This window comes from Podarcis raffonei, chromosome 5 (assembly GCF_027172205.1).
Source record: "Podarcis raffonei isolate rPodRaf1 chromosome 5, rPodRaf1.pri, whole genome shotgun sequence".
Lineage (NCBI taxonomy): Eukaryota > Metazoa > Chordata > Lepidosauria > Squamata > Lacertidae > Podarcis > Podarcis raffonei.
The window spans coordinates 81,644,140-81,669,852 of record NC_070606.1 but is presented as its reverse complement, the minus strand read 5'-3'; the positions used below and the strand labels follow the sequence as shown (position 1 = coordinate 81,669,852).

Genomic DNA, 25,713 nt, shown 5'->3' with positions numbered 1-25,713 from the left:
ACAGACATTAATACTTTTTTGCATTTAGCTATTACTCCTTAGAAAGTGCTAAATGAGGCTGCAGCTTCTCTCTGCAGAACCTCTGCTGTGGCTAACTCATTAGGCTGGCTGCGGCTGGAAATATACAGAACACATTTTTAGCACCTAACCAGTTTCAAAACTGGAAATATACAGAACACATTTTTAGCACCTAACCAGTTTCAAAATATCCACAAGAAATATGAAAACAAAAAGGCACAGTCCTCAATAGGGAAACATTTAAGAAAAGCTAGCTTTCGATTCAACAGCTGAGGAAATGGTCGGCATGAATTTTGAGGTTCTGCTTGCATTGTTGAATAGACTTGTACAAAAATAAAAGACGAGGTTCCCGTCATTTGAAAGTGCCAAGTGTAAGAGTGTCTTCCCCACACATTTCAAATCTTGTCCAGCAGACAAATGGCAAGTATTTTTGAGATTCTGAGGACACCGGGAACAGTTCTTGTATATGGCAAATGTTTTATTTACAGTGGTACCTCTAGTTGCGGACTTAATTCGTTTCGGGGTGCCATTCGCACCCCAAAAAGTCCGCAACTAGAGCGCCTCTTCTGTGCATGTGTGCGGCACAAATGAGCGCTTCTGCCCATGCGCAGGTGGCGAACCCAGAAGTAAACACTTCCGGGTTTGCCTCGTTCATAAGCTGAAAGTCTTATAAGTAACAAGAGCGGAACGCAACACAAGGTATGACTGTACTATGTTTATATCCCAAGTTTCATCCAGGAAGTTCACAGAGGCATATAAATTGCTCCTTCCCTCTTCCCCCTATTTGTAAGTTCACAACCACCTTGTGAAATATGATAGGCTGAGAGGAAAGCCCAACGTTACCCTGTGAGGTCTGTGGCTAACAATTTAAACCCTGGTTTTCCACAGCCCAACACTCTGCCAGTATAATCACACTGGTCCCTTCATGTTGCAAGACTTGCTTCTAGATAGTTTCACGAAAGCAAACTGGCTTCCCCTCAAAGGAAATATTTGCAATGACCTGCTGATTTCACCAGCATCTTTGCTTTGTAAAGCACCTTCCAGGGGAATATATTTGAACAAACACAGGACTCCTCCTTCTTTATGTGAAGTCAAGTTATCCCAATTTAGTGCTCCTACACATTTCACCTATAGCTATTAATGGGAGGATAAACACAGAGAATTATAACCATGTGCATTGCGGCATTGCGGCATCATCTGCTTTCTTCTCAAGGTTATCACCAGGCTATTTTCCTACATGGAAATGATTTTCATATGGCAATTCTGGCACATCTAGAGTGACCTCTATGTAGAGTTTAATTACTTTTAATTTCAAACTCTGTTCTGAGGAACCCTGGGCTTCCTCAGAAATTCCCAGCTGTCATTCAGTTACCAACACACTTCCCCGAGAGCTTAGCATTCACAGGTCTTCTCTTACAGAGTGTCAAATCTTTTATGTATTGTTGGAATGGCAGCGAGGCCCAAGAATCTAGCATCCCAAATGAACTTCTCATCTAGAACAGAGGTGGGGAACATCCAACCTCCAAGGGTTCAAAATTTGGGTTCCAGTTTCTCCTCAAACATACCCACTACCTGTGATGTCATGTGCAGGGCAAGTAATAACGTCGGTGAACAGTCCGGAACCTTAAGGTGTATTCCTAATTGTGTACTGACAAGGGAACCAACCATCAAGTGACTGAAAAGAGAACCAAAGCCTACAGGATTGGTGGCCAATCCCTGCCAAGTTAAGGTAACACTCAACCATATCCCTTGTTCAATTTCATTTAAAATTATTTGCTTTTTACTTGATTCAGTAATAAATGATTTATTAATGGTTGATTTACAGATGTTTCCTTTGTAATTTATTATTTAGAACAATATCAACTTGACTACATATACTATGAATAGATATCAAAATATTGAATAACTTTTGTTAAAGTAAGTAATGGAAATATTTTCCAAAACTACTTTGGAAATTTGGCTAATGAAAGCTCAGTTTTTCTAGTGAGGAAGGGAGGGCCCTCACTGCATTTGTCGTTTGAGAGAGAGTGAGTTTCCAGCTTACATCTTACATACAAAGCAATCTCCACATGGTGTACACTGGGAATTTTGCTCTGTAGCAAGTAGCAGTCTGATCACAGCAACATACAGGTAACTCGGGTTGTGTTCCGGGGGTCTAGGCATATACGCAAAAATGTGTAAAGCCAGGAGGGGCCCCCAGAACCAGCCCCCAGGCAAGGTGGAGGGCTGCTTATTCTGGGTTGCATCAATAGGAGTATAGCATCTAGATCAAGGGAAGTAATAGTGCCACTGTATTCTGCTCTGGTCAGACCTCACCTGGAGTACTGTGTCCAGTTCTGGGCACCACAGTTCAAGAAGGACACTGACAAACTGGAACGTGTCCAGAGGAGGGCAACCAAAATGGTCAAAGGCCTGGAAACGATGCCTTATGAGGAACGGCTAAGGGAGCTGGGCATGTTTAGCCTGGAGAAGAGGAGGTTAAGGGGTGATATGATAGCCATGTTCAAATATATAAAAGGATGTCACATAGAGGAGGGAGAAAGGTTGTTTTCTGCTGCTCCAGAGAAGCGGACACGGAGCAATGGATCCAAACTACAAGAAAGAAGATTCCACCTAAACATTAGGAAGAACTTCCTGACAGTAAGAGCTGTTCGACAGTGGAATTTGCTGCCAAGGAGTGTGGTGGAGTCTCCTTCTTTGGAGGTCTTTAAGCAGAGGCTTGACAACCATATGTCAGGAGTGCTCTGATGGTGTTTCCTGCTTGGCAGGGGGTTGGACTCGATGGCCCTTGTGGTCTCTTCCAACTCTATGATTCTATGATTCTATGATTCTTATCCCAGAGCCCTCCATCACCTTCCCAAAGCCCAGTGAGCACTTGCTAACGTTTCAAGAGACAAATATGTCTCCCCCCCCCCAGCACCGTGAAAATGCTAAACAAGTGCTTTTTTAAAAAATCTCATTTTTAAGCCGCATAAACTGCTTCCTTCGAGACTATATTTAAACATCACACACCAGGCAACTTTTAACACGTTGCAACAATTACTATTTTACCCTATGCGCCTTTCAAACACAGAAGTTAAATTTGTTGGCAAAACACATTGCGCCATATAAAAGTGAACCACAACACTGATTTTTTAACGGCCTGCTTTAAGCTATCTCCAACAAGACATGAATGAGAGTCGCCCCACTGCTGAAGAATACTTCCAACTCAAGTTTACCATATCCGTTCCTGGATCTTTGGTGCTACACTGTTTTGTGTTTCCAAACCAATCTGCACCTGTAGTCTTGATTGTTTTGTAATACATCAACGCATACTCTAGGCTAGAAACACAGCGACATACTTACTCAGCCACAGCTAGTTTCTGTAGTTTTTCCCTTTTCTTTGCAGACCAGTTAAGGTCACCTCCTACGACAGAAAAGATATATGTCTTTTAACAGAGTGCATGGATGTTTTTACAAAGAGTCACAATCCATGCATATTGTGGGTACAACGCCATGCGGGCCGTTAAAGTATTTACCACAGTTCACTTGGTGTAAGTATTGTGTGCTACATGAAAAATCTAGAAGGTTATAAGAAGTAAGAAGACAGAGGCAGCTCTAGACAGAAGGAACTCTCCCCTGAAGTGCTCCCATACCAAGCGCTGTGAGGTTCAACGCCAAGTTCAGGAAATGAACATTCCTCTACCTTCTCTTCAGAAATGAAGAATAAAAGGCAGGATTTTGGCCCGCCCCACGTCAGGGTGGGAGTTAGGAGCAGGTCAGCAAGAATTCACAGATAATTCTTGTCAGAGAATTAACTCATTAGTCAAAGAAATAAAACAGATCAGGCCCAGAGATCCCAGCAACAGTTACCAGTAGACCTTGCCCCAATGAGACAGTTGTGAGGGCTGAAGGTCCCTGCCTTCCTACAGTTCCCTCCTCTTCAAGGTTTTCCCAAGAAATTGGAGACTTTTGACATCTTGTCCATCTCTGCTCCACCCTGTTCATACCTCTGCTGGTTCTGGCAGGCTCAGAAACATACGAGTTGCTATGCGACAACAGCTGCACGGATGCTATTAGCCCAAAGATGGAAGGAAGAAATAATAATCCCATCTAGGGAAGAATGACAAGCCAAGCTGTTGGACTATGCCGACATGGCAAAACTAGCTTGGAGACTCCGGAATCAAGAAGACAAGAATTTTGAAAAAGAATTTATAATTTATAATTTACTTAGGAGACCACTATAGGCAAATTAAAACTTTAGCTGGACTAGAGCGCTAGTGGCGGATAACTCATTCTGAAGCTGACCAGACGCAGGTTAGAGCTCAATGTTGAGCCTACCAGGTGGCGGTAGTGACGGCGAAGAAGACTTTCTTCACCACCTCTATTGCATTTGCAGAAAACAGCAGCAGGAGACTCTTTCAGGTGGTTCACAATTTAGCGGAACCACCTGCTCCATCGGGGCCCAGTATTGGCCACATGATCTCCTGCAATAATTTGGCAAAGTTTTTTGTAGATAGTGTCACTCAGATTTGGGAAGAGGTAGACTCCACCGTCGGAGCAGGGCCGGGGCAGGAGAGTGCTAGAGTCCTGTCTAGATTGGGATCAATTCCAATCTGTTACCTCCGAGGATGTGGACAGGCTGCTTGGACGAGTGAAACCAACCACCTGTCTCCTTGATTCTTGCCCATTCTGGCTTATAAAAGCTAGCCGGGAAGGGCTGGGCAATGGGCTCTGTGGGGCAATGGGCTCTGTGGCTCTGCTTCTCTTTGTAAGGGAGCCTTCCCAGACCCGCTAAAAGAGACGGTTATTAAACCGCTTCTTAAAAAACCATCTTTAGATGCGGCCAATATGGCCAACTATCGCTCAGTCTCAAATCTTCCATTCTTGGGCAAGGTGACTGAGCGAGTGGTTGCTGAACAACTCCAGGCACGCCTGGAAGAAGCGGACCCTTTGGATCCCTTCCAGCTGGGATTCAGGCCTCATGATGGGACTGAGACTGCCTTGGTCACACTGGTCAATGATCTCCGGCGGGCTAGGGACAAAGGTGAGAGCAGTTTCTTAGTTCTGCTGGATCTCTCAGCGGCTTTTGACACCATCGACCATAACATCCTTCTGGACCGTCTAGAGGAGCTGGGAGCTGGGGGCACTATTATACAGTGGTACCGCTCCTTCCTCCTGGGCTGTGTTTAGAAAGTGGGGGGGGGGGAAACTACAACTAATCCAGAATGCGGCAGCTAGACTGGTGACTGTGAGCGGCCGCCAAGACCACATTACACCAGTCTTGAAAGACCTACATTGGCTCCCAGTACATTTCCAAGCACAATTCAAAGTGTTGGTGCTGACCTTTAAAGCCTTAAACAGCCTCGGTCCAGTCTACCTGAAGGAGCGTCTCCACCCCCATCATTCTGCCTGGACACTGAGGTCCAGTGCCGAGGGCCTTCTGGCAATTCCCTCACTGCAAGAAGCCAAGTTACAGGGAACCAGGCAGAGGGCCTTTTCGGTAGTGGCACCCGCCCTGTGGAACGCCCTCCCACCAGATGTCAAAGAGAAAAACAACTACAGGACTTTTAGAAAACATCTGAAGGCAGCCCTGTTTAGGGAAGTTTTAAATGTTAATAGACTATTGTATTTTAATATTTTGTTGGAAGCCGCCCAGAGTGGCGGGGTATAAATAATAAATTATTATTATTATTATTATTTGATTGCAACTTTGTATTGGTAAAAAAATATATATATTTCCAAAAAAAAGAAACATACAGGTCACAAGACTAATATAATGAAGAGGCTTACCTCTGAGGAGATTCACAAAGTACAGCATGACAACAGCAATGAGGCCCACTAAAAAGCAAAAACGAAGTTATATAAAACTCAAGTATACAAACCAGGCGGGACAATCTTATGCAAACGATGTAAAAAAATTAAAATGAAGAGCGTACAAATCTGAGATTGTTCCACAAATCTGTTTGTGGAACTCCCACCTGGGTGAGGAGCATCTGTCACCCTCATTATTGAATTTAAGGAGAAATTTAAACACATTCCTGTTTACTCGGGCATTTGATAGCTTAGAGACTCCTGACAAGCCCAAGATCACTGGTTGAAAATGTTTTTAACTGCTTTTCAGAATAGTTTTTGTATTGTTTTTAGTTGTTTTTTCATGTTTTAACACTGCTGTGTCCGCTGCCCTGGGCTCTTTCGAGAGGAACGGTAGGACATAAATAAATAAAAATGTAGCATTATATGGGAAGTGTGTATAGCTCCCTCATTAGTTATTTCTAAAGACCTATCTGCTTACATCAGCTCTTAATTGATTAATTTGAGGTTGGCTCAAGCTTTTAAACCTGCAATGTTGCTCTATTTTATCTTCTTATTGCTGCCTTTATTTTAAAATTAAATTGTTTGATACTGTAATGTTGACTTGTGTTTCCTCCTTTTGAATTTGATGAGAACTGCCTATACAGTAGGATTGCCATACATCCAGAATTTCCCCGACATAGCCAGAATACTGTGGTCGGAAGCAGTGTCCGGGCAGTATACAAATATTTAAATGCAAACAAGGCAATTGAATACAAAACAGGTCTGCGGCAAAGCCCAGACGAGCAGTAGCACCCCCTTGTGGCTCAGATCAGGATGCCAGCCCAACTAGACGCTTATGCATTTACACTGGTTCCAGTCACTAATAAGTAACAACTCCAAAGACAGGGTTTTCACTCACAAAGCTAGGCATTTCCCTTTTACCTACAGCAGCTCCCCAGTTAAGCCTGCACTGTTAAAGTGGGAGTCAGGAGCGGGTCAGGAATAACTCACAAAGTGTCAGTGTCTAGTCAAAGACACAAAACAGCTCAGACCTAGCGAGCACAGCAACTATTCCCAGTAGGCCTTGCCCCAATGAGGAAGCTGCGAGGACTGAAGGTCCCTGCTGCCTAAGTCCCCTCCTCCCCAACATCCTTTCCAAGCAACCCGAGACTTCTTCGCCTTGTCTGCCTTTGCTCTGCCCTCTTCATACCTCTGCAGGTTCTGGGAAAACAGGGCGAAGGGGAGCTAACCACAGCAGGAGGGAGAGACTCCCTGGATTCTTCAGTAGGCTGTCTGATCTCTGCCTCTTGGCCTCCATCCTCTCCTGCTTCTGGACTTCGCTCTGCCACAGGCTCTTCCTGCTCATTAACCCTGTTAGCTCTTCAGCTTCCGACACCACCTCCTCCCAGTCTGCTCCCTCTTCTCCCTCTGACCACTCATCATTGTCCCACCTCCCCTCTCGAGTCCAGCCAAGGCACATGGGTTGAATCACTATGTGAAATCACTCAAGTTCAAGAATCCCTGTGAACTAGGGTACATTGGCCTTTATGCATGTCTAGGAAGAGAGAGGAACATTGTGGGCCTAGCACAGAACCCACCACGTGGTTCTGCATCCTTCTTTTTGAGCAATAGCTTCATGCGAATTGTTAGCTATTCCAATAAGATGTCGTCATACAGTAGACACTCCGGTTGCGAACGAGATCCATGCGGGATGCACATTCACAACCCGCAGCATTCGCAACCCACGTCTGTGCCCGCACGGGTTGCGATTCGGCACTTCTGCGCATGCGCAAAGCACGATTTAGCGCTTCTGCGCATGTGTGACCGCCAAAACCCGGAAGTCACCCGTTCCAGTCCTTCTGGGTTTCGGCGGCCCACAACCCGAAAAAACGCAACCTGAAGCGTCTGTAACCCGAGGTATGACTGTACTTACAGCACAAACAAGCACTGAAGAAGATTTCTAGGAAGAGGTAGCCCCGGGAATCCAGGATCATGCCAGCTGCGATGGCAATGATGGCCAGGCCCAAGTTCTGAATCGACTGCATGCTGAAAAGCATTAAGACGATTAGCTTACAAAGCTCAGTTTTTCAAATAAAAAGAAACCAGTTGAAAGATATTGCCCCCACTTGCTCATAAAATCCAAATGAGCTGACAGATGAGCAAATAAAAAGCCATATGCATCTATTAAACAATGAGATATAGCTGGCAAAATAAAACAAAATGTGCCTTCCAAAGCAAACCACTTCCAGGCAGACACACTCATAACAGCTCCACAACCTTACCTAGACAGGCTGGCAGGAATATACCCTCAAGTTGGCCCACAAGAGAGGAAGGTTTAAAACGTGTTCAAGATCTGGACTTCCGGGTTAGCGCCATCGGCAAATGGCAGAGTTCCTCTGACTGGAGGAACGGGCTCCGTGGAAATTGGGGTCTCCCGCCGCGACGAAGGCGGGGGCCCGCTAGAAATCCCAGGCGGAGGAAGCCTGGGACCGTGGGGTTCGGCAGAGCACCAAGAGCGCCTCCCCTATTCACGAGGAAACCCATTTTTGGGGATCCGGAGTGAAGTGGGGTGAGCAGCGCGGTGCATCGAACTGATCGCTATTTCCATGGAGGGAAGCCGCATAGCCATCGCCGGAGAGCGCTGACTTTTTCCTGATGACATTTGGACTCTAAATCAAGTACCCGTGAGTAATAACAGAGAATCGGATTAAGAATCTGCAAATTTTATGAATTAGGCACAAAGCGGGAAGGTGTAAACAGGAAGTCCGCCTCCCATTCTTGTATACGGATTGAAGCAAAAACCTTGCAACCTAACAGCTTAAAAAGTCTTTTTAAAGTTGGAAGTTTCCTGCACCCATAACCAACAAAACCCCCTTGAAAGCAGGAGAAAGGGGGGGGGGGATTTGACTGTTTAATCCTGCAGGAAGTGTGTAAAGGAGTAGAAGTTTCTACCGTCCCAAACCTGGGGACGGGGTATCAGGACAGAATCTGAGACGTCCATTGATTGAAAGTGGAGCATTTTGACAGATAGAAAAAATAAAAGTTAAAAGAAATAAACTAACTTCAACGCCACCTTCTGCATCTCTGCTCTTTAAAGAAACAAAGTATTTGAAATTGAAAGGACTCGGAAACTGAAAGTAACTCTCTTTGTTTGATACTTTCCTGAAAATGGATACAAATAGAAATTGTGTCCCCTAGAGGGAGCTTGTCAGTTTGCGGTTTCAGCTTACATATGTGAGGCTTTAGACCGTCTGACCTTGTTTTCGAATAGAAATGTTTTGGCAGGAAGGTTTGGTGTCTGCCCTTGACAGGACTAGTGCTCTGCTCGAGCAGCTGTCCGGGAAAATGAGCCTGATGAACGAAAAACTGGATTTTATGAGTGCTGTGGCCAGTGAATATGATTTAATAGAGAAAAAGGATAAAGAAGTCACACAGCGATCAACTCAGGAATCTGGCTTGATAAGGCAAGTTCAAGGGCAGATGGAGAAGGATGATGTAGTTGCTATGCCCTATATAACACAGATGGTAAGACCTAAAGTTCTACAGGAACAAAAGCTACCGCCTTGGAAAAATGAATTTGGAGAGTGCTGGGAAACATCTGAAGTCAAGGAAGCTTTCTACTCTAGTGGGACTTTGAAACAGGTGAACAACTACTTGGCTAAATACTTTTTGGATTACAAAGATGAAGATGGGGAGTGGAGCTGGGGGGAAATAGACAATAAGATGAAGAAAAATGGAAATTATTACTGGATGGAACCCCCCGGAAATCCACTCCCACGGAAACTAACAATTGACAAAGAACTGCGTAAGTACAAACAAGAACAAAAAAATCTGCAGAAGGGGCCGAGAAGAGATTTAAGAGCCTTGGACATCAGAACACCAGATTGATGGACTAAGTAATGGACAGAAAGGACTCATATGACCCGAAACCAGGAAGAAGGGACGTTGGATGAAAATTAGAAATATGAAGGGAATTTTTTTATGTTAACTTTGGAATTAATGTAATATTATTGAAATTTGAGGGATTTTGCCGGAAAGGAACTAAATTGGCTTTAGTAGAAATGGATTTTAAGGAAAAATGCACAAATGTGTTTTGTTTTTGAAACTTTAAGATTTTTAACATAAAATAAGGTTAAATGGAGTAAGGTAAATTGAATAACAGATTATATTAAAAGAGGAAAAGGTTATATTGATTAATGAATAAGATAGAGTGTTATGATTAACTATTTAAATTAAAATTGAGAAATTTGGGAAGAATTTGCTGAAATAACGAACTAAATTAGAATACAAAAGGGGAGGTGTGAGGAGGTTCAAGAATTAAGCAAATGAAAAATTGTAATTGGAAAATTGTATTTTTTTCTTTTTCTTTTAATTTTAAATTTTTTGGGTTAGGGTTGGGGATTCTTTATGTATTGATGAAACTTTGAATAAATATTACTTTTTTAAAAAAAACGTGTTCAAGATCTGACATACATGGACACCTGCTATCTGGTACACACACATGCTATCTCAGACGGCAAGGTTTCCATTCTTCCAAGCTGAAAGTGATATACCTGGAGTCAGGCCTGTAAAACAGGGCAAGGCCCTGGACACTGATTTTGCATCAGGCTGAGAAAACCCATTGAGCAGCCCCAGTTTCAAAAATCAAGTCTTCCGTTCCCAAGGCTGAATCCGAGAAAATGAGTTTCGATGTTTTTGAACGGGTGAACCAGGTGCAGCAAAAGACATCTTAAAGCAGTGGTTTCTCTGGGCCACACTTTCAGTACAAAAACTTGCTCGTGTCACACCAATTTTTTTAATGATAAAAAATACATTGGAAAACTGCTCCTGGCAGTGCTTGATTCATAACATAGAACACAACTACTTTCCAATATGATCATGGGACATATTATAAAGTATAAAACACCACAGCTACATAAGAACATGAATTATTCCCATAATATAATACGCATTGCCCTTGAATCTTCCTGCCACACTTGCCGTTCTCTCCTGCCACATCCTTTGAGAACCACTGTCTTAATGGAAATTCCTGAATGAACTGCAGTGAAAGGATGCGCTTTATGAGAACAAGTCGGTATCGTGCTATGTAATCCCAAAGTTTAAAAGACAAATCCTTACTCCAAAGCATAGAGACTCAAAAATCTATTACTCACAAGCCATAAGCAGTTCCGAGCTGGTGTTCAGGGACAACGAAAGCTACCATAGGCCACAAGGCACAGGCCAGCAGGGAATAAGCCACTCCCAGGAAACACTGCAGAAAACAGCATTAAAAAAACACACACACACACAAACATTAAATGTGATCTACCAACAGCTCCAGAGGGGACAAATTATATGGGCTTCACAAACCAGGTGTCTCATTTCTATCCAGTTTGCCCAGTTGTAAGGGGGCCAATCAGAAGGTCGGCGGTTCGAATCCCTGCAACAGGGTGAGCTCCCGTTGTTCGGTCCCTGCTCCTGCCAACCTAGCAGTTCAAAAGCACGTCAAAGCGCAAGTAGATAAATAGGTACCGCTCCAGTGGGAAGGTAAACGGCGTTTCCGTGCGCTGCTCTGGTTCGCCAGAAGCGGCTTAGTCATGCTGGCCACATGACCCGGAAGCTGTACACCGGCTCCCTCAGCCAATAAAGCGAGATGAGCACCGCAACCCCAGAGTCTTCCGCAACTGGACCTAATGGTCAGGGGTCCCTTTACCCTTTACCTTTAAGGGGATGTTTACACTAGCTTGCTCTGAAGTTGAAGCAGCGTGTGCATATTTAAAGCTCCTCGACAGAGATAACACAGTGTATGAGAGGTGCAACGTCCAACAAATGGCATCTAGCACAGCTGCCAAGTTGATGAGTACCAAAATTCATACAGAGTATACTAATGTCCTAAAGCGGCCTGGACTGCCATAAAAAAATAGTTTCTGGCGTATATGTTGCATCCTTGGGAGGAAAGAATCAGGGTTACATACAAGTATCCATTATTTTACATCCCATATAATGCACAAAATGCGGTTTATTGTGGGAGATGCGCCTTACTGCATTAGATAAAATAAAGTTGGGGAAAATGCCTACCATGGCAATCCAGGGGTTCCAGAAGGTAAAGGCCAGCATTATATGAGAAGCCAGAGTTATCACTACAGCACACATAACCCAGGTGACATTCCTTCCAACTTTGTCTACCAGGAATCCGAAGACAGGAGACATGGGTGCCGATATGATATATACAATGCTGTACAAAGGAAGGTTATTTCAGAAGAGCAAGGTAATCACGATACAAAACGCTACAACCACTCTAGGTTTTCCAGTGTGATGCGACTTTCCTCTTTCCCCCACCCGCAAAAATTCAGTTCCTGAATTATTTTTTAGACCTGATATATTGTGATATGCAGTCATGCCCATCGATAAATTCATAGTGATTTCACTGGATTGGTCAACTTATAAAAAAATCGAATTATCACTGAAAAGCTACACTAGCAGTCAAGGCGAGGTGGAATTACAATTCACAAAGAAAATACATTTTAAATTGTATCTTTTCTATTCATTTTTGTTATAGTATATATTATCTTAGAAGATCATGCCATTTTCAGGTGGTTAAGGAAGTGATCTACATGAAAGGACTGTATTGTTTTCAGCACACTTTTCTGTAATCGCAACAGCTAGAGATTTACCTTTTTAAGTAAGAAATCTGAAGATTTAAGGGGAAGGAATGCAACTGTATACTGCATACATATGCTTCAGAGCAAATATTCAGTTTCTTTTATTGATCTTTTATCCTACCAAGTGTGTGTGCTTTAGGTGCGCTGCTCACAGTCGAGGTTCTTGAGCTGAAAAAATGCACGCAATGCAATTATTTGGGTTTTTTTTACTTAAATGGACAACACTTACCTGTTGATTGCACTTGCTTCTTGAGGAGAAAACTTGAATTTCTCAATGAAGAAAACCCTGTAAAAATCCATATAAAAAGTTTTACAATCTTACACCTGCTTACAATAACTATGGGGGGGAAACAGCCTGCAATTCTAATAGTGCTGATTTGTAACTAGGCCACAATAAGAAAAGCTCTGTTGAAAGAGGACTGCTGATTATTAAGTAATGAGGAATACGAAATTGTATACAATAAATATCTGCTAACACTCCCCAGAAAAGGAAGCTGTGAGAGCAGCATGGAGTAGACTGGACATAACATTACTCAGAGACTGATGCTAGGAGAAAACACTCTGACCCAAAATAAGCCCTGGTTGTGGCACTTGGCTTTTAATGGAAATGAAAAGTGGGTGGAGGGGGGTGAAAATTATAGCAAGACGGAGCAAAATAAAAATAAAAATAATTTATTATTATTTATACCCAGTCCATCTGGCTTCGTTTCCTCAGCCACTCTGGGCGGCTTCAAACAAAATATTAAAATACAATAGTCTATTAAACATTAAAAACTTCCCTAAACAGGGCTGCCTTCAGATGTCTTCTAAAAGTCAGATAGTTGTTTTTCTCTTTGACATCTGATGGGAGGGCGTTCCACAGGGCAGGCGTGGAGAAGCCCAACCAGATGGGCGGGGTATAAATAATAAATTATTATTATTATTATTATTATTATTATTATTATTAGATTCTGAAGAATATCCGAGTTTCAAGTGCAGAACTGAAAGTTAGTGTCAGAGCAGAACCAGATTACATAGTTGAAGAAAATATACCCCCTAAGCAAGACTTTGCAAACTGACACACTGACTCTTCCTCAAGCCTTGCCTCAGAAGATTTTGAGCCAAAAATGGAATATGTCGTGGAAATGGCACACGCCCAGATCTTCTTGCATGTTCTAACTCGGTAGTCAACACTCTACAGACACAAAATTTGGAACTCGGAAACGTAATGGCAGCATTCATTTATGTTAGGTGAATTTCTAGGCCATAAAAACAGGGCTCACACTTACAATGCACGTGCTTGCACATTTTGGTGCCATGTCAGAGCCAGAAAAAAAGTGGGGTGGATGAAAAGGTGCTGAGAAAGATTTTCAAGAGGCTGGAGTGCCTTATTTGGCTTCCTGCCTTATATATCTCTTTGGGCCTCTGCGTGCTGCTAGTGGAATTACTACTTCTCATACACAGAGGTGCCCAAAGCAGCCTAAAACACCAGAACAGCAACACGTTTTAGGGGACGTTCTAAATCAAAACAATAGAAAACATAAACAGTTTTTATAAAAAATAATAATAATCAGGTATATCAAACACTTGCAACAAGTTACAAAGTGGCAAGTCTTTGTCAAAGCATGCACTTACTTTCCAAGTCCAATGAAAGGGAAGACGGCCACATAGTAGCAAACGCAGATAATAAATATGAGCCACAAGGACAGCGAGAAGTCTTTCACATCGGTTAATTTTATCACTTCACCTTGAGAAAAGAGAAACATCGGTTCCGCTATTTTAACTCAATCATTTCTATATTAAGGCCAACTAAAATCAGCAAACCCCATTTCCCGTCATTGACGAATTCTAGCTGTTATTTTACTGGTGGGAAGGAGAAGCTGCAGTTTCCCAACAGCAAAAAGCTCTAGAATCATGAGAAAAGTGAAGTTAGATCACTTCAAAATGAGTTTCGAGTTTTCCTACCACGTTATGGGAAACCTACACATGCATTCTGGCAAGTGGGGAAAACATGTTCAAAAAGATTGTTTCTGCTTCCTCCAGTAAAGGTAAAGGGACCCCTGATCATTGGGTCCAGTCGTGACCGACTCTGGGGTTGCGGTGCTCATCTTGCTTTATTGGCCGAGGGAGCCAGCGTACAGCTTCCAGGTCATGTGGCCAGCATGACTAAGCCGCTTCTGGCGAACCAGAGCAGCACACGGAAATGTGTTTACCTTCCCGCCTGAGTGGTACCTATTTATCTACTTGCACTTTGACGTGCTTTTGAACTGCTAGGTTGGCAGGAGCAGGGACCAAGCAACGAGAGTTCACCCTGTCACGGGGATTCGAACCGCCTGACCTTCTGATCGGCAAGTCCTAGGCTCTGTGGTTTAACCCACAGTGCCACCCGCATCCCCTTGCTTCCTCCAGTACATACATACATTTTCAAAAACTATGGACTGCAGCCTAAGGTTCCATTATTGAAGGCTGACACCCACTTACCAGTTTTTCCCTGCTCTTTGCACAGAATTTTCTCTGCTCTTTTATCCAGATAACCAAGAATGAGAGCACAGAGTAGTGAAAAGATACATGACACACCACCTGCAATGCAGAGAAATTCAGTGTTACCAGCAGAAGCTACTCGCCATTTACAGAACTGTAAAATCCATTCATGTTATTACCCGGTGACTGTATAATTAAGCAATGACTTACATGGGTGAAGCAGCCAGCATTAAATACCACTACTTTTATCACTAACTGTAACATTGGTATACTGCCGTTCATCCAAGAAAGATTTCAAGGTACTTTAGAGAAATATAGACAGTTCACAAATTTAGCTGTGACATCATTTGAGTGATATTCATACATGCTTGACTCAGTGCCTTCATTAGCAGAGCTAGAGAACATGAGCTTCATCATTGTAACTTGGCATGGCATGGCACTTACAACGAATCACAAAGACAGTTAACACAGAACCATTCTAGTCCGAGAATCTAAGCTATGTCATCACACAATGCTATTCATAACGCTGTCTTCCCAATTATCCAGTGTGTTTCTAGTTAATTTCTATTTCAATTGCCATAAAACAGCTTAATATTTTAATCTAAGGTGTCAGATGGTTAAATACTAATAAATACAAATATTTACAAAAGTTTACTAAGTATTATATTTATGAATATCCTGTAAACACATATAAATGAATAAAAGCAAGTCTTCTGCCAAATTAAAAGTTCCAGATTTTACTAAAATGTTTGTGCAGTTTAGTGCTGAGCAAACCACAGATCAGTACATTAAGCACGAATAATTCAGTGTTTTGTAAAGATGCTCTACTTGTTATTCAACCATTGAAACAGCTGCATCACCACTTGCTTCAGGTCATGTGTAAACTACTGACTCGTTCGATCTTTACTGCCCTGAAAAAGTTCACCAAAGGCTAAGTATATGCTGCAGCTCTAATGCAGCCTTGCTTTCATTGTGTCAGTTTGTAGAAAAGGTAAAAAAAAGGGGGGGAAGGTAAAGGATGCCTGGACGGTTAAGTTCAGTCAAAGGCGACTATGTGGTTGTGGTGCTCATCTCGCTTTCAGGCAGAGGGAGCCGGCATTTGCCCACAGACAGCTTTCTGGGTCATGTGGCCAGCATGACTAAACCACTTCAGGTGCAACATAACACAGTGATGGAAACCAGAGCGCACGGAAACGCTGTTTACCTTCCTGATGCAGTGGTACCTATTTATCTACTTGCACTGGTGTGCTTTTGAACTGCTAGGTTGGGAGAAGCTGGGACAGAGCAATGGAAGCTTACCCTGTCGCAGGGATTTGAACTGCCAACCTTCTGATCAGGAAGCTCAAGAGGCTCAGTGGTTTAGACCACAGCGCCACCCACTCCCCTGGTATATGGTGCCAGACAGCAGCAAATATGCAATATGCAAGTAAGTGATTCTCTCTCTACGTCTCTCTCTCTCTCTCTCTCTCTCAGATCTAGAGTTAAAATGATTCCATGGTAGCAACCTTTCTAATGTCAAGATCAGAAAGTCCTCCATTGCTCTCATCATCTAGCCTCAAACTGAAGCCTTTAACTTTGTAGTTTACAATACAAAAGTGGGTTTACAGAGTTTGTCAGAGTTGGAACTGAATTTCAAGCCTTAGTGTTTTATCCAATTAAGCCACACACAGAGAAGGCCTTCTGAAATCATGGGACATTAAGTTAGTGATTACTAACGAAGGTCCACTAATTTTAATGGGTCTAATCTGAGTCTAAGAACCCACAATCTTCCAATTCATCGAAGAGGAAACCAAAGTGTTCGTACAAAGTTAATATTGAAAGCATTTACTAACCTATCAAGAGAGCTATACCAAGAGTGGTGTGACCCGTAGAACCGATCAGATCTTGAGCTTTGGAGTACACCCATCCCATAATGTTCATATTGACAGTGCTCCCCTGGAAGAGAGATGATCTGCAACTGTAACATATACTTCCAACCAATTTTACAAATAGGCCAAAAAAAACCTTAAAATAAAATTTATATTTGAATACAGTGGTACCTTGGTTTACGAATTCAATCCGTTCCAAAAGTCCGTTCTTAAACCAAAGCGTTCTTAAACCAAGACGTGCTTTCCCATAGCAGCGGGGGACTCAATTTACACTCAACAGGAAGCGGAACATGTTCTGCTTCCAAGGCAAAGTTCACAAACCAAAACACCTACTTCTGGGTTTGTAGCGTTCTTAATCCAAGTTGTTCATAAACTAAGCTGTTCTTAAACCAAGGTACCACTGTATCTGATTCATAGAAATTAATTTAAGGATCTAAGTTGGTCATGTCCATTAATCTCAATGGGTGTTCTCCAAGCAGAACAATCCCTATGTCCCTAGCTAAGAAACGTTCTCCCCACTCTGATGTGCATAGAGAGAAATAAACAGGAAAATCCATCACCATGGGTGACAGACATGTTATGCAAGTGGCTTTCCCTTCTCCTGCAATGAAACCCACCCACCTGTTCTAAAGGGTCTCCCAACATTTTTGGGCATATTTTTTGGGGGGGGGGGAGTGTCAGACACAGAGAGGGGATGGGCAAGTTCCACTTTACAAGCAAAGGTTGTTCTACACTCCAGCTGACACTGATGGATGACAAATGTCAGGATAGTAATGATTAAAATTAGAACACAAAAAAAATTTTTTTTAGACTTACAATTCTAGCCATGCTGAGTTGCAGTCCAAACACAAGGTTTAATTCCTTTCCTTTAAACCAACTGACAGCATATGTATTTTGCGCCACAGCTAAGGACTCTCCACCAATCCTAAATGAAGCAAGAAAGTTCATGAATACAGATATTTGAAGCAACGTGGATGAAACACCGGCCTTCTAATGACAGCAATGTATCCATGTTGATAGTTTTACCTTAAGTTTTACATTAACGCAAGAACTAGAAAACCAAAAGGCAAATAATCCAGCTCTTCAGATGCAAGAGTGCAGGGTATTTTTCAACATATAGTTCCGTATGGGCTGCCTGCTTTTTAAGAGGGAGACAGGGGATATAGCAAATGTTGAGACACAGCTGAGGTGTGAACTCACCCAAATACAAATCTGCCGGCTTCCATCAGCCAAAAAGCGTTACATATTGCTCCCACAGCAAAAATCACCTGTAAAAAAAAGGAATGCATGTCACATTTCAAATAAGTGTTAGAGCCATGCCATATGTGTATATTTCAGACTGCAATCCTACACACTTTCCTAGGAGTAAGCCCCAATGAACTCAGTTAGGTAGACATGTATACGATTGCAACGTTAGGGAATCTTACACTGAAAAAGCAAATTAAATAGTAAGCATTTATTTTTCCATATTTGGGACATAAGCATTAATTTTTCTGTATTTAGCCATTGAAAAGTACATGAATATTATCTGTTCCACTCACCTGTCCAATACAGACAAAGGTGCTGAATATTATTGTGCCCCACCTGCAAGAAAATGAAGACTTTAAAAATACCTATGTTAATATTTGCAACTAGAAAATATAACAAGGGTTAGGGTAAAAAATGCAATACTGCAATGGTTATAGTAAATAATAATAATAATTATTATTATTATTATTATTATTTATTATTTATTATTTATACCCCGCCCATCTGGCTGGGTTTCCCCAGCCACTCTGGGCGGCTTCCAACACAATATTAAAATACAATAGTCTATTAAATGTTAAAAGCTTCCCTAAAAATGGCTGCCTTCAGATGTCTTCTAAAAGCCTGGTAGTTGTTGTTCTCTTTGAAATCTGGTGGGAGGGCGTTCCACAGGGCGGGTGCCACTATCGAGAAGGCCCTCTGCCTGGTTCCCTGTAACTTGGATTCTCGCAGTGAGGGAACCGCCAGAAGGCCCTCAGTGTCTTGGCAGAACGATGGAGGTGGAGACGCTCCTTCAGGTAAAAATATCAATAGCACATCAAGGAAAACTGATTGGTAAAAAAAATGTTCTAAAGGGCTGTCTGATCAACAGTTTCTAAAAGACACCTGAAAGCAGAGATGACTCCTCCTGAACTTCTGCTGGCAAAGAGTTTCACATGGTTAACTTATTACACAGAACTGTCCCTATACAAAACTCCATGGTTGACTAATGTTGTAAGTTAATGTCGACTAGGACTGAAATACAGTGGTACCTCGGGTTAAGAACTTAATTTGTTCCGGAGGTCCGTTCTTAATCTGAAACTGTTCTTAACCTGAGGTACCACTTTAGCTAATGGGGCCTCCCGCTGCCGCCACCGCACGATTTCTATTCTCATCCTGAAGCAAAGTTCCTAACCCAAGGTACTATTTCTGGGTTAGCGGAGTCTGTAACCTGAAGCGTCTGTAACCTGAGGTACCACTGTAAAACTCTCCTGCATCTCTGGAGACAAGCCTGCAAAACTCCAATGCAAGAAGAGCCTGCTGGATCAGGCCAGCAGCCCACCCAGTCCAGCATCCTGTTTTCACAAGGGCCAACTAGACGCCATGTGGAAGCCTGAAGGGAGGAGCCAAGCGCAACAGCACTCTCCTCACTTGTGTTTTGAAAAATTAAACAAGTATTAGCAAAACATTATTATTTGGGCATAAGCAAAACGTGGATCAAGTTGTTACTTTCGAGATGGATGGGTTATACCAGGGGTGGGCAACTTAAAGCCCGGGGGCCGGATCCGGCCCAATTGCCTTCTCAATCCAGCCCGCGGACGGTCTGGCAATCAGGGTGTTTTTACATGAGTAGAATGTGTCATTTTATTTAAAATGCATCTCTGGGTTATTTGTGAGGCATAGGAAATCATTCATTTCCCCCAAAAAAATATAGTCTGGCCCACCACATGGTCTAAGGCAGCCTTTCTCAATCTGTGGGTCCCCAGATGTTGTTGAACTACAACTCCCATCACCCCTAGCTAGCAAGGCCAGAGCTTAGGGATGATGGGAGTTGTAGTCCAACAACATCTGGGGACCCACAGGCTGAGAACCGCTAGTCTAAGGGATGGTGGACCAGGCCACGGCTGAAAAAGGTTGCTGACCCCTGGGTTATACAGTTACCTTATTCCAAAGACTCTGTCTATCAGAAAGCCTCCAAAGAAACAGAGAACCACATTGGGCCAAGAATACCAGGCATACAGTGCCATGAATTCAGCTGTGTTCACCTTCATATCCTAAAAGGAAGAGAACACAGAAGAATTACCGTAATCTTTTGTGTTATGACACATTCATACAGAAACATCTATCCACTGAAATGCTTTTTCATTACAGCACCATGCAAGTCTACATTGGGGGCTGGTTGCCGGTACTATACCACGTCCCTCTAAAAAGATGAGCAGAGCTCCTGGGTCACTCTTCAGGAAAGACCCATCAAGGCTGGTGGGAGATGCAATGTGGGGAACATCAACCTCTAGCACTCATGGCCAAACAAAAGCAAACCTAACACATAAACAAAAGCAAACCTAACACATAAATCACATCATATTTAACCATGATGTTCCAGAGAGTGAAACAGCAATCAGTTTAATTATAGGTCTTTTTTTTTTAAGCAAGATCAGCTTTTTTTCTCTCAGTTACTCCTAGTCATCTAATGTGTGACTTAAAAGGTAACCTCTCTGGAGGGAAAAGGGGGAAATCCACCATATTGCAGATATTCTGTACATCACTCACCTTTTGGACCTGAGTTTGCAACGCTGCGGGGTTGTCATAGCAAAAATAGCTGCCTATACAGGAAAATTAAGACAACAAAATTAAACATGAACTCCGCCCCCCTTTTTTTAAGTAACCTGGAAAAGCTGTATTAATAGCAATAATGGTAAACATTTTGGATCATACCAAACCACCACAATGGGAAGAGGCAGGATAAAAAATGCCCTCCATTTTCTGTCCACTGAGAAGCAACAGAAGGAGCAGCTACAGCTACACATCCACCTTCCCTTCTCAAGATTCAGCAGCCTTCAAGCAACAGGTAATGTTTCTGATGGGAAGGGTATGTGTAAGGGCACAGATTCAATCCCTGAAATTTCTAGGCAGGGCGAGGGGGAATCCCTATTCGAAACCCTGAAGGGAAGTTGGTCAGAAGGGTAGGCCAGGTTTCCCCAGCCTAGCAGCTTCCAGACCTTGTGAACTATAACTCAGATTAGCCTCATTCAGGCATGGACCAGGCTGGATGGCACTGATAAGAGTTGTAATCCTAAACATCTGAATACCAGGTTGGGGAAAGGCTGGCATAACCAGTACTGAATGAGACCAATCAAATGCCTGCCTCAGCACAAAGCAGTTTTCTATATCCTCTCGACGTGCTTAAAAGCTTCCACCGCCTCCTACAAATCCTTCCGTGGGGAGGAGAATTTAAAAAGCGAAACTCCACTTCAGCGAGTCATCAACCACAGGGAGCTTGACTTCCCTGTTTGCTTAAGGTTTTTCCTCCCCATGGCATATAGATGCTTCCCCATTCTGGTGCTTGCACAGCAATCAGCAAAGAACACCGGGAATGCAAGTTTTCTTTTTTTTCTTTTTGCAATCTAAAACGCACGCCACCAACCCTAGTTCTCAGAGCAGGGTCTAGCTTCACCCTGAAACACACCGTAAAAAAAAATTAGCATTTCCTGGCACGTTCCCAAGATCACTCCCCAAAGGTCAATGGTTCCTGAAAAAGATATGCTTCGCGCCGCCCTGCCGGCCCCACGATCAAGCAGCTGTCGGGGTTTGGTTTGGTTTTTCCCCAAGGCAGGTTTTCCCACCGTCCTCCCCAAGAGCCCCCTTAACTGCAGACCAGTCCCGGGCGAGAAAGGGTGCAGCAGCAGCAGCGGCAGCCTCGCTTTACGCTCACCGAAGCCCAGAAAGCACATGAGCGCCAGGACCAGCATCCGATGAGCCAGCCGCTGCGGGTCGCACAGGGCCGACACCGGCTTCCTCGCAGGGCAGCCATCGTGCTCCGGCGACGAGTCCCCGTCCAGCAGCGCTTGCTCTTCTTCCACAGGCGCCGCCATCTCGACGGGGCGAGGAGCGAGGCGGTCACGTGAGGGCGCGGGTCACGTGACACGCGGCCGGGGAGAGCTTGGTGGGAAAGCTTCGCCAGCGCAGGACAACTGGCAGTGCAAAACTGGCAAGGCAGGGAGTGGTTTCGGATTTCCCTCACGTATAAGCTAAACAAGCTGTAGCTTAGGGGCCCACTCTCTTGGGGGGGGGGGGCAAAAAGATTGAAAGGGGGGGAAACTGGATGTACATTTCCAAAATATAAGATAAAAAAAACAAATGAAATAAAACCTACATGCAGCAACAGCGTTCTGTGTTGTGTAGGCTCCTATTTGTTATGTGCAAATAGCTTTAGATACCTATTAGGTCCATAAATTACCGTATAGCATATATTCAACACAAAATACAGCAACAATTTGTTGTTGACAAAGGACAGCTGGACATATAAAGGGCCCCATTACCTTCAGGAGCTTAGGGCCTCATCGAACCTAAATTTGGCCCTTGTAGTAATAAATTGGGAGCAGGTGCACAGGGGGTGGAAGGGTAGCCACACAATGTCAATTATTATATTATGATTTAGTATTTATTAAATTTGTTTTCCCGTCCTTCGGAGGTCTCTGGGCAGTTCACAGCAGGTAAATGCAAAATAAAAGCACAAATGCAAACAAGTCTCGTCGTGTGGCACCTCGGACACTAAATAGCGTGCCTTCTACTTGCCTCCCCCCACCCTTCTCTACATACCTAAACTTTTTTACCTTACCGGAATCCATCAAGAATTTATAAACAGCAGTTTTAGGTTTTAGTTTTCTGTAAGGATCCGACAGTGGCGGTAGATGGCCCATGAATAGACACCAACAGATGTTGTAATTGAAGATACTGCCATTCTACACTCATGGGTTATTTGTACTTAAGCTGTAAAACAGGAAATGGTGTTTTTTTTAAAAAAAATCCATCTGAACATTATCAGTTCCACCTATTTCTTCCACAAAAGACTTCCTCACGATCTTCAGATCTGCATTACCACACATTATATATTTAGCACAAGTATATGGATCAAAACTGACCAGCCAACATACACCCTGTGTTGTTGCTAAAACTTTGTTTTATTATATTTAGACCCCAACACTATCTAGCCAAAGAGAGCGGTTAAATAAACCATCTCTGGAGTTACCCAAGCTAGAGTATAGAAGGAGAAAATTGTCAATCATTTCTAACAAATATGCCTTATGATATAGGCTACTACAGTGGTACCTCGGGTTACAGACACTTCAGGTTACAGACTCCGCTAACCCAGAAATAGTACCTCGGGTTAAGAACTTTGCATCAGGATGAGAACAGAAATCGTGCGGCGGCAGCAGGAGGCCCCATTTGCTAAAGTGGTACCTTAGGTTAAGAACAGTTTGAGGTTAAGAACGGACCTCCAGAACGAATTAAGTTCTTAACCTAGTGCGGAAGGCAGTGGAAGACAGGAGTGCCTGGCATGCTCTGGTCCATGGGGTCACGAAGAGTCGGACACGACTAAATGACTAAACAAAAATTAAAACCACCTTGAGATTCTGGCTGTTGCATGTTCTTCGTAGGCCTTTTCAGATTAGAAATAGGGCCAAAGCTGGTCTGAAGAAAATCTATTTCAGATCCACCACTGGAGCAAAGGACACCCCATTTAAACCCCTCTCCCCATCCACTTCCAGCCAAAATGAAGGGTAAATCGCATTCAGAAGTCTTGTGCTCCCTTAATTTGCTCTGAACCTGTCAGGGAGAATTCCTTAAAACTGATAAAAATATGGTATCTCTCCCCACTGAAGGTGACAAAAATCTCAAAAACTGCCAACACCTTCTGTTGGATAGGATGTTCACAGAGAGGCACATATCTTCTGGAACTGCCTAGCACACTATTTGATTGGATAAGTAAATAACCAAACAAAACATGCAGCTATTTTCACACCGACTTTTCTTTAACATCTGGGAAGGAGATAACAATACTTTGGCATTTAAGTAACTAATTAGTGGCCACATGAAACTCACCTGGCACTGGAACAGTGTTGAACATTTAATATTGTACAGATGGCATTCCAGGACATGGAATATTGCAATGGCACAGAAACTGACATATCAACTGAAACATACCAAGGGTCTCACCGGAGATCTGCACTTCTATGTGTGGCATTGTTTCTCAGCAGGTGTTAAATAAGCTCAGAAAATTCCACCGGTCTCAACATTGCTTTGGAACAGAGCCTAGAACCATCAAAACATCACCAGAACCCTGCATATTACACCATGACCCAGAAACACTTGTTTTTAGTTTATTCAAATAGAAAAAAACATACCTGAAAAGTACAGTGGTGCCTCGCAAGACGAAAAGAATCCGTTCCGCGAGTCTCTTCGTCTTGCGGTTTTTTCATCTTGCGAAGCAAGCCCATTAGCGGATTAGCGCTATTAGCGGCTTAGCGGGCTTAGTGGATCAGCTGATAAGCGGCTTAGCGGCTTGGGAAAAAGGGGGGGGGGAAACCCTGCAGGAACTCGCAAGACATTTTCGTCTTGCGAAGCAAGCCCATAGGAAATTCGTTTTGCGAAGCACCTCCAAAATGGAAAACCCTTTCGTCTAGCAGGTTTTCCGTCTTGCGAGGCATTCGTCTTGTGGGGCACCACTGTAAAGGCAAGGTTTAAAAGCAATTTCTATTCTCTTCCTGCCTTATTTATGTTCATAATTTCTGTTTGGTTGTTTTTTGTTTTTGTATTGCTAGTATTGTTATAATGATCATCACACAAAATAAGACCTGTGTTAGAAAAGGTAGGAATTCCTGCCCTTGCTCAGGGCCATCTTACCCATAAGTGCTAGGGGTGCGGGGCTGAGAATCCGGGGCCCGAGAGTTGAGTCCGGGAAAGAGTCAGCCTGTTGGTCGGAGCGCCATTGCGGGCTCTTCTGCTATGGGCGGCTCTGCGCCACGAGTTCAGGGGCGACCGAGCCAGCAAGATGCTGAGGTGACCGGCTGGTCCGCCCTCCTGCGCACCTGGGACTGGACAACCTGGAGGGGGCGCCGGGCGGATCTTTACACCCCAGCTCTGCATATGCTTAAGACAGCCCTGCCCTTGCTGCTATATTTTTTTATGGAAACACATCTAATTTAGCAACAAATTAATACCAAAAAATTAATCGCCCAAAACTGTTGGAGGCAGCATGCTTCTGAATACCAGCTACTGGAACTGCAGGAGAGGAAAGTGGAGTGACACTCAACCCATGATGACCATGCCTAGTATGTGTCGATGGGATTGTATCTAAAGGTAATAAATCAGAGTTGTGGAGCCCAGTCCTATGGATATGTTTCCTGATAGTCATTTCCACTGAATTCATTGGGACTCGCTCCTAAGTAAGTGGAAGCACTACTAGGAGGTCAGTTTTGTGTGCTCGGGAGATGGAAGGATTACTGTAATTGCAGCATCTTCGGTGCCTTCTCCCCAACATATTTTCTAGAATGCAAATTCAATTTTTTTCAGTGTAACTTTTATGCCAGAGGCATAAGATCATATGCCACTGGAAAAGAGGAAATCGGTACTGCATAGGCCTGGCTTGAGCACTGTATATCTTTTATTTTTGAGACGCTGATACTGGTCTTTTAACAGATGGTGTCACTCTAGAGCTGTATACCTTTGGGCTTGCTGAAGAAAAACCCAGGCAAAGTGTTCCATATTTCCTTTGCATGATTAACACGAGTAAAACTTTTTATATTATTACAAGTGTGAAATCTATATTCTGAGAACTAAAGCTGGTAGCCTCATAATCAAAGCACTCTGCTAGCAGAACCTTACTGAATAAATAGGGTTCTGTTACTGTACTGCGTTGGAAGTTGCAGCCCCTGCTACAGCAGCTG

The 25,713-nt window shown here is 43.3% G+C and overlaps 1 protein-coding gene across 4 annotated transcripts in view; it reads right to left on the bottom strand.

The window, feature by feature from the left end:
• MFSD1 (major facilitator superfamily domain containing 1) overlaps nucleotides 1-21,892 on the bottom strand; it is a 47,321-nt gene extending 25,429 nt beyond the window's left edge. For 3 of the 4 annotated variants that reach the window (XM_053390384.1, XM_053390386.1, XM_053390385.1), the window contains exons 1-15: nucleotides 21,699-21,892; nucleotides 20,537-20,589; nucleotides 19,928-20,040; nucleotides 18,304-18,346; nucleotides 17,963-18,030; nucleotides 17,579-17,687; nucleotides 16,727-16,829; nucleotides 14,895-14,993; nucleotides 14,049-14,160; nucleotides 12,664-12,720; nucleotides 11,851-12,007; nucleotides 10,947-11,044; nucleotides 7,727-7,839; nucleotides 5,791-5,838; nucleotides 3,364-3,424 (exon numbers count right to left, since the gene is read on the bottom strand). In XM_053390384.1, coding sequence (XP_053246359.1) covers nucleotides 3,364-3,424; nucleotides 5,791-5,838; nucleotides 7,727-7,839; nucleotides 10,947-11,044; nucleotides 11,851-12,007; nucleotides 12,664-12,720; nucleotides 14,049-14,160; nucleotides 14,895-14,993; nucleotides 16,727-16,829; nucleotides 17,579-17,687; nucleotides 17,963-18,030; nucleotides 18,304-18,346; nucleotides 19,928-20,040; nucleotides 20,537-20,589; nucleotides 21,699-21,858 — 1,394 coding nt within the window. In that variant the 5' untranslated portion in view covers nucleotides 21,859-21,892. The remainder of the gene's footprint in view (nucleotides 1-3,363; nucleotides 3,425-5,790; nucleotides 5,839-7,726; nucleotides 7,840-10,946; nucleotides 11,045-11,850; nucleotides 12,008-12,663; nucleotides 12,721-14,048; nucleotides 14,161-14,894; nucleotides 14,994-16,726; nucleotides 16,830-17,578; nucleotides 17,688-17,962; nucleotides 18,031-18,303; nucleotides 18,347-19,927; nucleotides 20,041-20,536; nucleotides 20,590-21,698) is intronic. The other variant, XM_053390387.1, reaches the window with a different exon arrangement.
• Between the last annotated feature and the right edge of the window lie 3,821 nt (nucleotides 21,893-25,713).